Source organism: Salvelinus sp. IW2-2015, unplaced genomic scaffold, assembly GCF_002910315.2.
Source record: "Salvelinus sp. IW2-2015 unplaced genomic scaffold, ASM291031v2 Un_scaffold7853, whole genome shotgun sequence".
Lineage (NCBI taxonomy): Eukaryota > Metazoa > Chordata > Actinopteri > Salmoniformes > Salmonidae > Salvelinus > Salvelinus sp. IW2-2015.
Window position 1 is genome coordinate 1 of NW_019949113.1, and position 12,352 is coordinate 12,352.

Sequence of the window (12,352 nt, forward strand, 5' to 3'; positions counted from 1 at the left end):
TAGCCTAGACTTCAACCGTTGTTCTGCTCTATGAATGAATCCAGCCTAGACTTCAAACCGTGTGCTGCTCTATGAATGAATCCCAGCCTAGACTTCAACCGTGTGCTGCTCTATGAATGAATCCCAGCCTAGACTTCAACCGTGTTGCTGCTCTATGAATGAATCCAGCCTAGACTTCAACCGTGTTGCTGCTCTATGAATGAATCCCAGCCTAGACTTCAACCGTGTGCTGCTCTATGAATGAATCCCAGCCTAGACTTCAACCGTGTGCTGCTCTATGAATGAATCCCAGCCTAGACTTCAACTGTGTTCTGCTCTATGAATGAATCCCAGCCTAGACTTCATCTGTGTCTTGAAAACCAGACCTTAATATTCAATATAAACTTGAAACAGGCGTTACATTATCCAGTTATCAACTATCTAGAAACCTAATCATTATTTCTCAGTGATCTCAATTTTAACTTTTCAATTCCATTGAATAATGCACACTGATATGAAATTCTATATAGAATTGCTAGCTAGTTAATTAATTGATTCTGCATCACCTTCTTGCTGTAAGTTGTTAGTGACACATGAATTCAGTGAAATTCAGTGAAATTGAATTCAGTGAAAGTGGCCCGTGTGGGAATCAAACCCTCAGCCCTGGTGTTTTGCTGGCACCTTACTGTCAAACCCACTCCCATCAGAACCACCATGTTTCTGTTTCACATGTTTCGCTCCTATCTGACAGCAGGGTCATATTATGTTAAACCGTAGAAAAAGGTTTTGCAACAGAAAATGAAAACAAGTGTTTCTTATTGGACAAGGTCGGGTAAGTCCCTCCCAGTTTTGGCCTGTTTTCTTCTGTTTGGTACCTTGTGAATACGMCCCAGGTGTGTTTTGTCTGCAGGCGGTGCGTTGGTGGACATCGGTGAGGCCATGAGGCAGATGGCCGACGTGAAAGACTCTCTGGACATCAGTGTCAAACAAAACTTTATTGACCCACTCCAGAACTTACAGGACAAAGACCTCAAGGAGATCACGGTCAGTGGTATATTACATCTCAGTTTCCATTAGCTTCCAGAACTCCATGTGTGCATCACAAATGGCACCCTGTTCCCTTTATAGTGCACTACTTTTGACCAGGACCCTGTTCCCTATATAGTGCACTACTTTTGACCAGGACCCTGTTCCCTTTATAGTGCACTACTTTTGACCAGGACCCTGTTCCCTTTATAGTGCACTACTTTTGACCAGGACCCTGTTCCCTTTATAGTGCACTACGTTTGACCAGGGCCCATATGGGATGTGCATAAAAGTTGTATACTTGCAATTTTGTAAAGTTGTATTTTGCAATGTTTAATTTGTATTAGTTATTTTAAATGTTTCATGAAGGTTTTGAGGAGGGCCGTCATCAATTCCTCCTGGAAAGAGCCTCTGTACTGCCCCATAATGCCCCTTGTCAATCATCTCTCCTGATTGTTTTGTGTGCAGCATCACCTGAAGAAGCTGGAGGGGAGGCGGTTGGACTTTGACTATAAGAAGAAGCGTCAGGGGAAGGTGCCTGACGAGGAGATCCGTCAGGCGGTTGAGAAGTTTGAGGAGAGCAAAGAGGTGGCGAGAGGAGCATGTTCAACTTCCTGGAGAACGATGTGAGTGAATAGTAGAGGCATACGCTACCTGTTGTACGGTTCTCTCTCTTTCTCTCTCTCTGAAAAAGAGTGCCACCATGTGGTGGTCTGCAGTAAAGGTGCCAGTTTCCATTCTAGGTGCAACTGTCCAAGCGCCCCGGTTAGAGGATGGAGATGACCAGTAGGAGGCAGGGATACAACTCACACTTTATTTCCACACACACACACACACACACACACACACACACACACACACACACACACACACACACACACACACACACACACACACACACACACACACACACACACCACACAGCAAAGAGGAAGAGGAATAGAATCGTTGAAAGTGGTTTTGTGGTCAGTGACACACTAACACACGATTGGGAAGTCCAGGGTGGAGGCTTGTAGGAAGGGTCCAGGGTGAGTTGTGTTGAGGTGGCAGGTAGCCTAGTGGTTAGAGTGTTGGGCCAGTACCAAAAGATTGCAGGATCGAATCCCTGAGCTGACAAGGTAAAAATCTGTCGTTCTGCCCCTGAACAAGGCAGTTAACCTATTATTCAATGGTAGGCCGTCATTGTAAATAAGAATTTGTTCCTAACTGACTTGCCTAGTTAAATAAAGTTTAAAAAAAAATTATATATTATAAAAATGTAGGTGATGCAGAGTTCTTGGCCTTGTAGGTGGTTGGCTGACCAGGTCAGCTGACTGTGTTCCCTGGCAACCTGGTCCCTAACAGGCCTAGTGGCCTCTGCTACGGTGACAAAGGAGTCCGGCTGAGGTGGGGTGGTAGCCTCTGCTGCAGCTGAAAGGTCACAGGGTTTGTTCTCTATGTCTACCAGAGAGAGGGTTCAGTGAGGGTTTCATGATTAAAGTTATAGGGTTTTGTAAACACGTTCTCCCTCTGACTGTGACACTTACTGGAGCTCTGAGGCCTAAACACCCTGCTAGCAGAATCAATCAAGCAGTGTGGTGCCAAGACAGCTTCTCCTCAACGTCAGCAAGACAAAGGAGCTGGTCGTGGACTACAGGAAACAGAGAGCCGAGCACGCCCCATTCACATCGACGATAATAGGTGCTTGATAAGATGGATAATGTTATTGTGTTGTGTGTTTGGTAGGTGGAGCAGGTGAGTCAGCTGTCAGCGTTGGTTGAAGCAGCGTTAGACTACCACGTCAGTCCTTGGAGGTCCTAGAAGACCTCAACACCCAACTACAAAACAGGTAACTAACTAACTACAGCTATCACACTCCACAGTCCCTAAACAGCCTGCCTCCTCGTCTCCTTCCCTTATTCTGCACTGATGTGAAAGAGCTGGACACGTGAAAGCAACTCCCTAGTGAGCATCCGCCATTTTGCTTTCACCTTTTCAGTTTTCAATTCAGTAATTCTGATTCAAGTTGAAATTCACTGCTGAATTAAAAAATCATCCTCAGTTCACATTCTAATTGCACTAAATTGAAAACCAAATTGAAGGAAAACCAACCAATTGAAGGAAAACCAACCAGTTGAAGAACAGGACAAGTACAGGAGGAAACCACTTTAGACTTTGCAGCCAGTAATGTACACATGTTGTTGGGCCACAGTGGATAACATCATAATGCCTCTCACAGGATATCCTCAGCCAGCAGTCGACCGAAGAGAGAATTTAAACCAAAGTCCATCATGAGCAGCATTGAGACCATAGACAACACTCAACACAATGGTATCTATAGCTCCTCACTCAAGTCCTCAGGTACTGTACTGTGTGTGTCGTGGTGTGTGTGTGTGTGTGTGTGTGTGTGTGTGTGTGTGTGTGTGGTGGTGTGTGTGTGTGGTGTGTGTGTGTGTGTGTGTGTGTGTGTGTGTGTGTGTGTGTGTGTGTGTCAATTCTGCTCATATTTGTTTTGATCAGCCCTATCAGTTTGTCCATGTTATCCTTTCACCCATTGTTATTTTTCCCAAGTCATAAGTCATGTTATATGTTTCTGTGGTTCTTTGCAGACATCCAGATCAATCACACAGTAAATGGAAATGAGAAAAGTAGGTATACTTGGACTGATCACATCAAACAGGTGTCGCACCCATACATAGTCTTAAGAATGACTTATTCTGACTCTCTAGAGATAATCTGAGACAAATCAAAACTCTTGTGAAGTCATGATCATTTTTAGCCAAATAATAACTCGCTAGTTCTCTGGCTCCATCAATGTGACTTTGAAAAAGCTGYTTTCTGCCCTCTTGTGGTTAGAGGGTGTAACAACCTCCATGAAAATTGCTCTGGGTTAAACCATTAGTGGGAAAAATGCAAAACTGACCCAGGATCAGCGTTTGAAGGTCAACTTCACCCTACACCGCTAAGAGCAGTTACAAATAGCACACTGAAAAGATCACATCTGTAACAGGTTTACAAGATGAAAAATAAAAGCTGTTATCCTCCAGATTAAAGTTTGTCAGTCAGTTTATTTTTGTGATTTCCAATTGGTAGTTAGAGTCTTGTCCCATTGCTGCAACTCCTGTACGGACTCGGGAGAGGCGAAGGTTGAGAGCCGTGTGTCCTCCGAAACACGACCCCGCCAAGCCTCACTGCTTCTTGACACACTGCTCGCTTAACCCGGAAGCCAGCCGCACCAATGTGTTGGAGGAAACATGTACAGCTGGCGACCAAAAGTCAGCGTGCATGCGCCCGGCCCGCCATAAGGAGTCACTAGAGTGTGATGGGACAATGACATCCGTCTGGCCAAACCCTCCCCTAAACCCGGACGACGCTGGGGCCAATTGTGCGCCGCCTCATGGGTCTCCCGGTCGCGGCCGGCTGCAACACAGTCTGGGATCAAACGCGGGTCTCTAGCAATGTGATGCAGTGCGCCACTCAGGAGGCGTCAGTCAATTTATTATTCATTCATCAGATATTGGTTGCTGTTTCAACCATGGTAGGTGTCATCATGTCATGAGTACGATAGGGTCGAAAATTCACGTACATTTCAAAAACAAAAAAATGGTGTTGGAAAATTTCTGGAATCAGGGTTGAAAAAGCAGTACATCCGGGGTCCTCCTTTGAGGATTTCTGGAAAACCTGGGAATTTTAGGAAAGTTACAGGCATTGTGTTTGTTGGTGCTTGTCTCATCTTCCATCTCCATGTTCTCCATCCATCTCTCACCCAGCTGATCCCTTCACCACCGTTCCTCTGTCCTGGCCAGAGAGTCCCACTTTCAACGGCCACCGTGAGTAACAACACACACACACACACACCACACACACACACACACACCACACACACACACACACACAACACCCACACACACACACACACACACACACCACACCACACACACACACATGACCTCATACCTTGGTCCAACAACAACCCAGTCTACTATAAGTGTCCTCTACTCCTCCATTCTGTCACTATCACACCACTGTCTGTTTGTCTTAATGTGTTGGGTTTGTTTTGCTGCACCAACCCACATCACATCCTTATCAGAGGAAGAGACACTCCTGGGAACAGAAGACGATACATGCTGGTGTTTGACAGTTCTCTATTATTCTCCCTCTCCTCCTACCCCCATCCCCCTCTCCTTCCCTCTCCCCCCACCCCTTCTTCTCCCTCCCTCCAGAATCGGAGGTGCTGGACCAGCCGTGTGCCAGGTSCCTGTATGACTTTGAGCCAGAGAACGATGGCGAGCTGGGCTTTAAGGAGGGTGACATCATCATCCTCACCAACCAGATAGATGACAACTGGTATGAAGGCATGATAAACGGAGACTCTGGCTTCTTCCCAATCAACTATGTGGAGGTTATCGTACCCCTGCCCCAGTGAGACAGGAATGGACAGGACACCACCCAATCAGGGACCAAACTCCCGAGCCCAACCTCCTCACAGCCTCCCCTAGTTCCTACACCCTACGYACYTGTGGACATCTGAGAGGACTTTGTTATTTTGATCTGAGAGCTATTTCCATATAGATTGCACCGGTCGAATCCGCTCAGATCTCCACAGGTRCGTAGGGCGCAGGGTCTTGGGGTCGATTTGGGATTATACACAGTGTCCATTTCATCAGACTTCAAACCCCACCCTCAAGCCTCCAGTCATCAACCCCCAGCCTCCAGTCCCTACCCTTACACCCCCAGCCTCCAGTCCCTACCCTTACACCCCCAGCCTCCAGTCCCTACCCTTACACCCTCCGCCTTAGAAACACAGTACTCAATCCCAAATCGACCCTATACCCTAGACACTTTTGTAGATCTGAAAAGATTGGACAGGTATAAGGAAGGAAGTGGACATTCTAAGCAGTCTATCAGAAGGCAGAGTGAAGTAAATCTGATCTTGTTAATACCAATCCTTTAAGATCAATAGGAGTGTGTAGGGGTTAGAGGGGATAYGGGTTTATTTGGGATTTCAGCACAACAACTCCTAGCACAACAACTCCTAGCACAAACYTATGTCTAATTTATTGTCAAAACGACATGTAATCCCTAGTCCCAGASTACAACCCTCCAATACGCCAGYACCCACACAGCCCCTAACCCAAACCACAAACTCCATGAAGTCGTCAGATGAAATTGATCACAACACACTTCATCAACATCCTCCTCAGATGACGACGCCTTGCTTTTCAATAAGTCTACTACTTTTCTCTTTGTCTTTTACAATATTTATTTTCTACATTGTTCTTTTCATGGTTTGTGAAATGTGAAAATCAGGGTTCCTCCCCCAAACAGTGTTCCATTTGGAGCAGCTACAGGTGACGCCATCAGACAAGACCACTAAAATAATCACCTGAAAATCGCTGTGTAACAGAAACCACTTATGGTTTGAAATATTTTCTGGTTGTAAACTGAAGAAAAGTCATTCCAGGTTATCAAAGATGATGCTTTTCTCATGATCTGCCACCATGAGAAAACAAAATGGAGTCTCCTGGAGAAATCCACATTGCTACTACTGTGCATCCGTTTGGTTCGGGGTTTCCTGTGTAACCCTTCTGCAAGTGGTGATGTTGAGTTAGGAGTGGTCTTTTTGTTCCTTTTCTCTGCTGTTATCTGTAGGGCCAGGAGTTATGCCTGACCATGTTACCTGACCAAGACGAACTCTAGTCCCTAGTTCTAGGTTATTATAGGCTTTAACATGTGTCCAGAGTTGTTCCTGTTGTCTGTCTCTCTGTACCTCCGTCTGCCTGCCTGCCTGTCTGCCTGTTGTGCTCTTAAGTGTTATCCCAAACACATATTTTTAAACTGTAAGGAACTGATTTTATAACTCTGAATGTCCCTCTCTCTCTCTCTCTGTGTTTACATGGTCTGGTCTTACTGTGACGTAAAGACTCCTCTAAGGACTGTACCACTGTTCTGTGTCAGACGGGGGTGAATGCCTTGACCCACGTGGACCTTTTAAGTGCTTTTTAAAATGTCGTCTGTATTGCACTGAAGCTTTAGACCCGAACGCGCAGCTCCGGACATGCACATACTGTATGTTTTCTAGTTTCTCCTCAAGCACTGCACTTTCTATGTCCTTCACCATGAGAGGAAATATCTATATCACATCAGTACCGTCTGTTAAGTTATCGCCATGGTGAATATATAGATTGATATGGACCACGATATGTACTGTATGTGATGAAACAGTTTGTCTGCCATGTAACGTCAGACCACCATTGTAGATTGAATGAAGTCTCAAAATGATACACATTAAAGGCATACTCTGTCACTTTTCTTTCCCCTGTGGTAGGACCACAAAGTACTTACACACTCGAAACCAAACACACAAACAAAACTAACATTGTTTGATTCACATCAATCASGCTCTTCTTTGTCTTTGTACTTTGCACTTGCAAAGACTCTCAAGCCTCCAAAACAAACACGTGTTATCTAAGGCCTCACAGGTGACCAGAAATAGAAGCAATGAAGTGTGCCTTTAATGAGATATGCCTGTCTAGTATCATGTCTGAAGTCTGATAACCCTGGGCTTATTTAGGAAGTACAGCACTGCTCTGACCTGACCTTCTAATTGACACGTCTCTTTAGCCKGATAGTTGGTTTTTAACTGCCAATAGCCTCTCTCTCTCTCTGCTGAGAATGGAATTTATCAGAGCCCTATAATAAGTATTATGTACTGTGTATATATAGCTCTGGATTTTATATGTTCACCATTCAACAGAATGGATAACTCCAGAATGATTGAACAACAATGACATAACTGAATCATCATCATGTATGGTCATTTGTTTTCCTTTTTAATTTAGAAAAACAGTATTTAAAAAGCCACTGTAGTGTGTGGACATTCCCTTTACCCAAAAGTCTGGATTGGGTATTTCTACCAAAATACACTTCAACATTCTTAAGCATCTTCTTCCTCTAAGTWTKWCCATGTTCTGGACCAACTACACTAACTAAACAACAGGGGAAGTATAGTACCATGTCCAAAGGTGTCTAAAGGTAATACACACTGTTTTCATAATGCTAGTGAATATGGAAAACCCCTGTTTGCATGATTTAAAAAGRAAGRCTGCAGCCATGGATTTGATTGTGAGAGAGAAAACAGATTTTKTARGAGGCAGCATAAGAAATGGAAAAACCTTCAATGTGGAAGAAGATTGTYCTGAAGCCCAACCCTTCTGTTCTGTAATAGCCTGCTGCTTTCTGAAGGTGTCTGTCTGATKGTTGACAGTGTGTGTGTCCGTCCCATTTGGGACAAACCACTGTGTGCTGACTGAGATGACACTTCCCCAACACTACAGCTGGACGATATGTCCATGTCCACTGTTAACGCTCTCTTTGCTCTACTTAACCAGCTCTGAAACCATTCTGTTCAGTGTCACTTCACCCCAAACTTAGTCAATGGAAACTGKCTGTACATACTTCATGACCTCCGTTTTGTATTTTATTTCTTTTCTGTAASATAATCTATATAAAATGTGTTTTATTGATGTTGTAAATGAATATATTAATACGTACTGTATATTGCCTAAATAAATGAAAAGCAAATACTGAGCCATCTTTGATGTTGTTTTAAAATTGTTTAAAAACTTTGAACACATTTGCCTTTTTAGTATTTATTTGTTSCTACCATACACAGCACAGTTCCAGTATGTATGTGTCTGTACACACTCACCTTAGCAGGTTGGGCTCAGTTCCATTCTAATGACCAACCCAGTGAATGAAAACTTTTTAAAAATCCTCATAGGTATTGAAAGTGATGGACAATGAATTCCTTTCCTGAATAGACTTGAGTGGAAATGGARTTGACTTCAGCCCTTCCATAGCTTTCAATTGAAATATACAAATTATATGCTACAAAGTAACATTTTCCACATAAATGAATAATTGACACGCATAGAACTGACCTTGGTAAGGTACAACATTGGTGGAAAATGTACATTTTCATCCTTTTAGTGGATTTCAGGTTTTAAGACTCACCAAGTATATCATGTCTATAGATCAGTGATTCCCAAATGGCAGGTGAGGGCTGAAATCTTTTGAGTTGTGGCTGGAACGACTTGTTCTATTCTAGYTTTAGTCAAAAATTTTAAGTCAGTCAAAATGTGTCACTATTCCTAAAGGTTTTTGTGCGTCATAAATGCTTGAGARCCACAGTTGTAAACAGCACAGTGCTGAGGGAAGCTTGGTCAAATGTTCGCTCATATCCACACCTCAGACACTCAGGTACTCTGGTGTATTTTCTCTATTTTCTTGGGAAACAACATTACCAGTGATGAGTACCACAGTACATCTGTATGGACTTGCAAATACAGCGTACTGTAACATAAGTCATTTCCTGGTAGTTGTCATGGAATAATGCCAAAGCACTATACAGCGTTTCAATTCTTTCATTCATATCCAGACCTCTGTACTGCGCAGCTTGGACTTCCAGCCCTCCCCTTGGCTCTTCAGAAGCTGTGTCTCTCCTCTCTGGAGCTCCTGGTTGTTGGGAAGCTGCAGCCCTGTCTCTATACCAGCATCAGGCTCCTTATTAAATGGGGAACAGTTCCCAGCACAGGTCCAGTCAGGCCGATGGTCGACTACCAGATCCAAGGTCGGTAGCAACGTCGTACTGGTGACATCCCTAAGGCCGAGAGACGACATCAGTGAGGGGCTGTCGGSAGAGAAAGTCTCAAAGGTTTCCTGCCTCCCTTTCTCTACCCCATAATTCCCCCATGATCCTCCCTCCCTGAGCCTCACTGAGTGTCTGATCTTCTTCCATCCTAGATGATTAAGCTCCAGAAGGTTGAGGAGGATGCAGAAGAGCCCCACGCAGAACATGAAGAGGAGGAAGATGGTTTTCTCTGTGGGCCGTGACACGTAGCAGTCCACRGGCTGCGTACAGGGTGGGGCCTTGCACAAAAAGTGGACGGGCACTCGGAAGCCGAAGAGAAACCACTGGGCCATGACAAAGCCCACCTCCAGCAGCGCCCGGAAACACACATGGAACACGTAGTACTTGGAGAGGACGCCTCCGGTTCCTCCTCCACCTCCAGGACCCCCCGGTGCATCGTAGTGGCTATTCCTGTAGACGCGAGCCCTGGCCTGGGTTAGAGATGTGGCTGTGGTGGCTGTAGTGGTGGCAGCTCCCTTTAGGAGGCGCTGACTCTGGGCAGCGATTCCCTCCAAGACATTGGCCAAGCTGTGACCTAAGTGCCGGTGCGAACGGATGGAGCAGCTATCCGAGTCGCAGCTCCGGTTGAATGCCTCTCGACCTCCATCCTTCCCCCCRTCTCGAGGCATGTCCCTTGGGTTAACCCCCTGGCCCTGCCCGCTGTGTCCCTGCGGCAGCTTGGACAGATTATGCCACGTATATATGATAAAACAGAGAGACGGAGTCGAGACGCTGATGATGTGGAAGACCCAGAAGCGCGGCTGTGAGATGGGCGCGAAGGCATCATAGCAGACTGTGGTGCAGCCCGGCTGCAGGGTGTTGCACACAAACATCTCCTGCTCGTCGGCGTACACGTCCTCAGTCGCCACGGCAATGATGAGGAGGCGAAAGATCACCATGACGGTGAGCCAGAGGCGTCCAATCATGGTGGAGTGCTGGTGGACGGCGTCCAGGAGACGTTTGAGGAGTGTCCACTCCGTCATAATGGCGGCCGATGGCTGTCTTCCTCTCAGAAAGACAAGAGGATTCTAATACAGTGGAACACAGTGGTCTAGGAACACAGCGGTCTAGGAACACAGCGGTCTAGGAACACAGCGGTCTAGGAACACAGCGGTCTAGGAACACAGCGGTCTAGGAACACAAGCGGTCTGGACACAGCGGTCTAAGAACACAGCGGTCTAGGAGCACAGCGGTCTAGGAACAGCGGTCTAAGGAACACAGGCGGTCTAAGGACACAGCGGTCTAAGACACAGCGGTCTAGGAACACAGCGGTCTAGAGACACAGCGGTCTTAGGAGCACAGCGGTCTAGGAACACCAGCGGTCTAGGAACACAGCGGTCTAGGAGACAAGCGGTCTGAACAGCGGACCGTCTGACAAGCGTGGTCTAGAGAACACAGCGGTCTAGGACACAGCGGTCTAGGAACATCGCGTCTAAGAACAGCGGTCTAGGAACACAGCGTCTAGGAACACAGCGGTCTAGGAACACAGGGTCTAGGAACACAGCTGGTCCTAGGCCAGCGTCTCATCACATCCATGCTCTTCCTTGGTTTTAGATCAGATATAGCACTGGATCCACTCTTCTTCTGGATGCACTGACATACAGCACTCTGACCGKTGGCGTCCTGCTGCCTCGGGGAAGAAGGACGAGCTGCCTGGTGTAGCCTACAGCGGCATTTAAAGCGCTTTGCGCACTGGAAAAGTGTTATGTAAATCCAATCAATTATAGTGTAGGCAGATCCAGTTCTCCTCTCCGCCAGTCCTGGATGTACAGGAAACAGGTGCTGTAGATCCACTGTAGCCCTGGATAGCTTGCCTGGAACACACAGTGGTCAAAGAAGGGCAACACCTCCCTTCATCCACCCTCCTTTGTTGTAGATGTAATAAATCCCTGATTGGTTCTGAAATACACCGCTCTGACTTGCAGCTCCAACACTCCCCGGGGTCCACTCCAACCCTGGCTCTCTTAGGAGGAAATACCTGAGMWCTGTCACTCTGAGCTGGGGCTAATGGTGCAGCTTCAGCCTTGGACCCACTCTAGTCTTGGACCCATTCTAACCTTGATTGTACCAGCATACAGACTTTATRCCCCTGCCCTAAAATATACAGAAATACACTGATCTCCTCCAGCACTAGCTGCCCTGCAGTAGAGCCCTCCACTCACACCAGCTGTCCTGTAGTACCAGACTCTTAGGATATCCACTGCTTGTAGATGCAGTGGAGTCCTGGCTGCTCTGTAAATAGACAGGCAGTCACTCTCCTTTCTCCTGTCTCTGAACCAGAGAAGTGGAGTCATCTCGGCAAGTCAGCCATCCCATCCCGGCACTTCTTCAAAGATAAGGAATGATTCTAAACACACACACATACACACATTCACAAATGAATGGACACACACACAAAAACAGTCTCACACACACATTCATAGACGGACACAAAGACACACATGCATTTGCACACACATACACACACAATCACACGCACACACACTCTAGCCAGCTGGACAAACGGCCACTTGACACCACTCCCATGGTATGCCCTCTCCCTCTCTCTCTTGTCTTCAGGGTTCCGTGTTAAACCCCCCTCTAAGAGACTCTCCCTACTTTAGAGAGCTGACTGATAATGCTGGCTGATGTACATTCTTTATAGATTACTCTGTGGCCTGAAGACATGGCAATGAG

The 12,352-nt window shown here is 46.2% G+C and overlaps 1 protein-coding gene and 1 pseudogene across 1 annotated transcript; one reads left to right on the forward strand and one right to left on the reverse strand.

Moving 5' to 3' along the window:
- Positions 1–872: 872 nt before the first annotated feature.
- Positions 873–8,574, forward strand: LOC112079399 (endophilin-A3-like; annotated as a pseudogene).
- Positions 7,801–10,812, reverse strand: gjd6 (gap junction protein delta 6). The gene has a single exon (XM_024145370.2). It carries the CDS (start codon positions 10,657–10,659, stop codon positions 9,415–9,417), a length of 1,245 nt encoding a protein of 414 aa, XP_024001138.1. The 5' UTR covers positions 10,660–10,812; the 3' UTR covers positions 7,801–9,414.
- Positions 10,813–12,352: the final 1,540 nt, after the last annotated feature.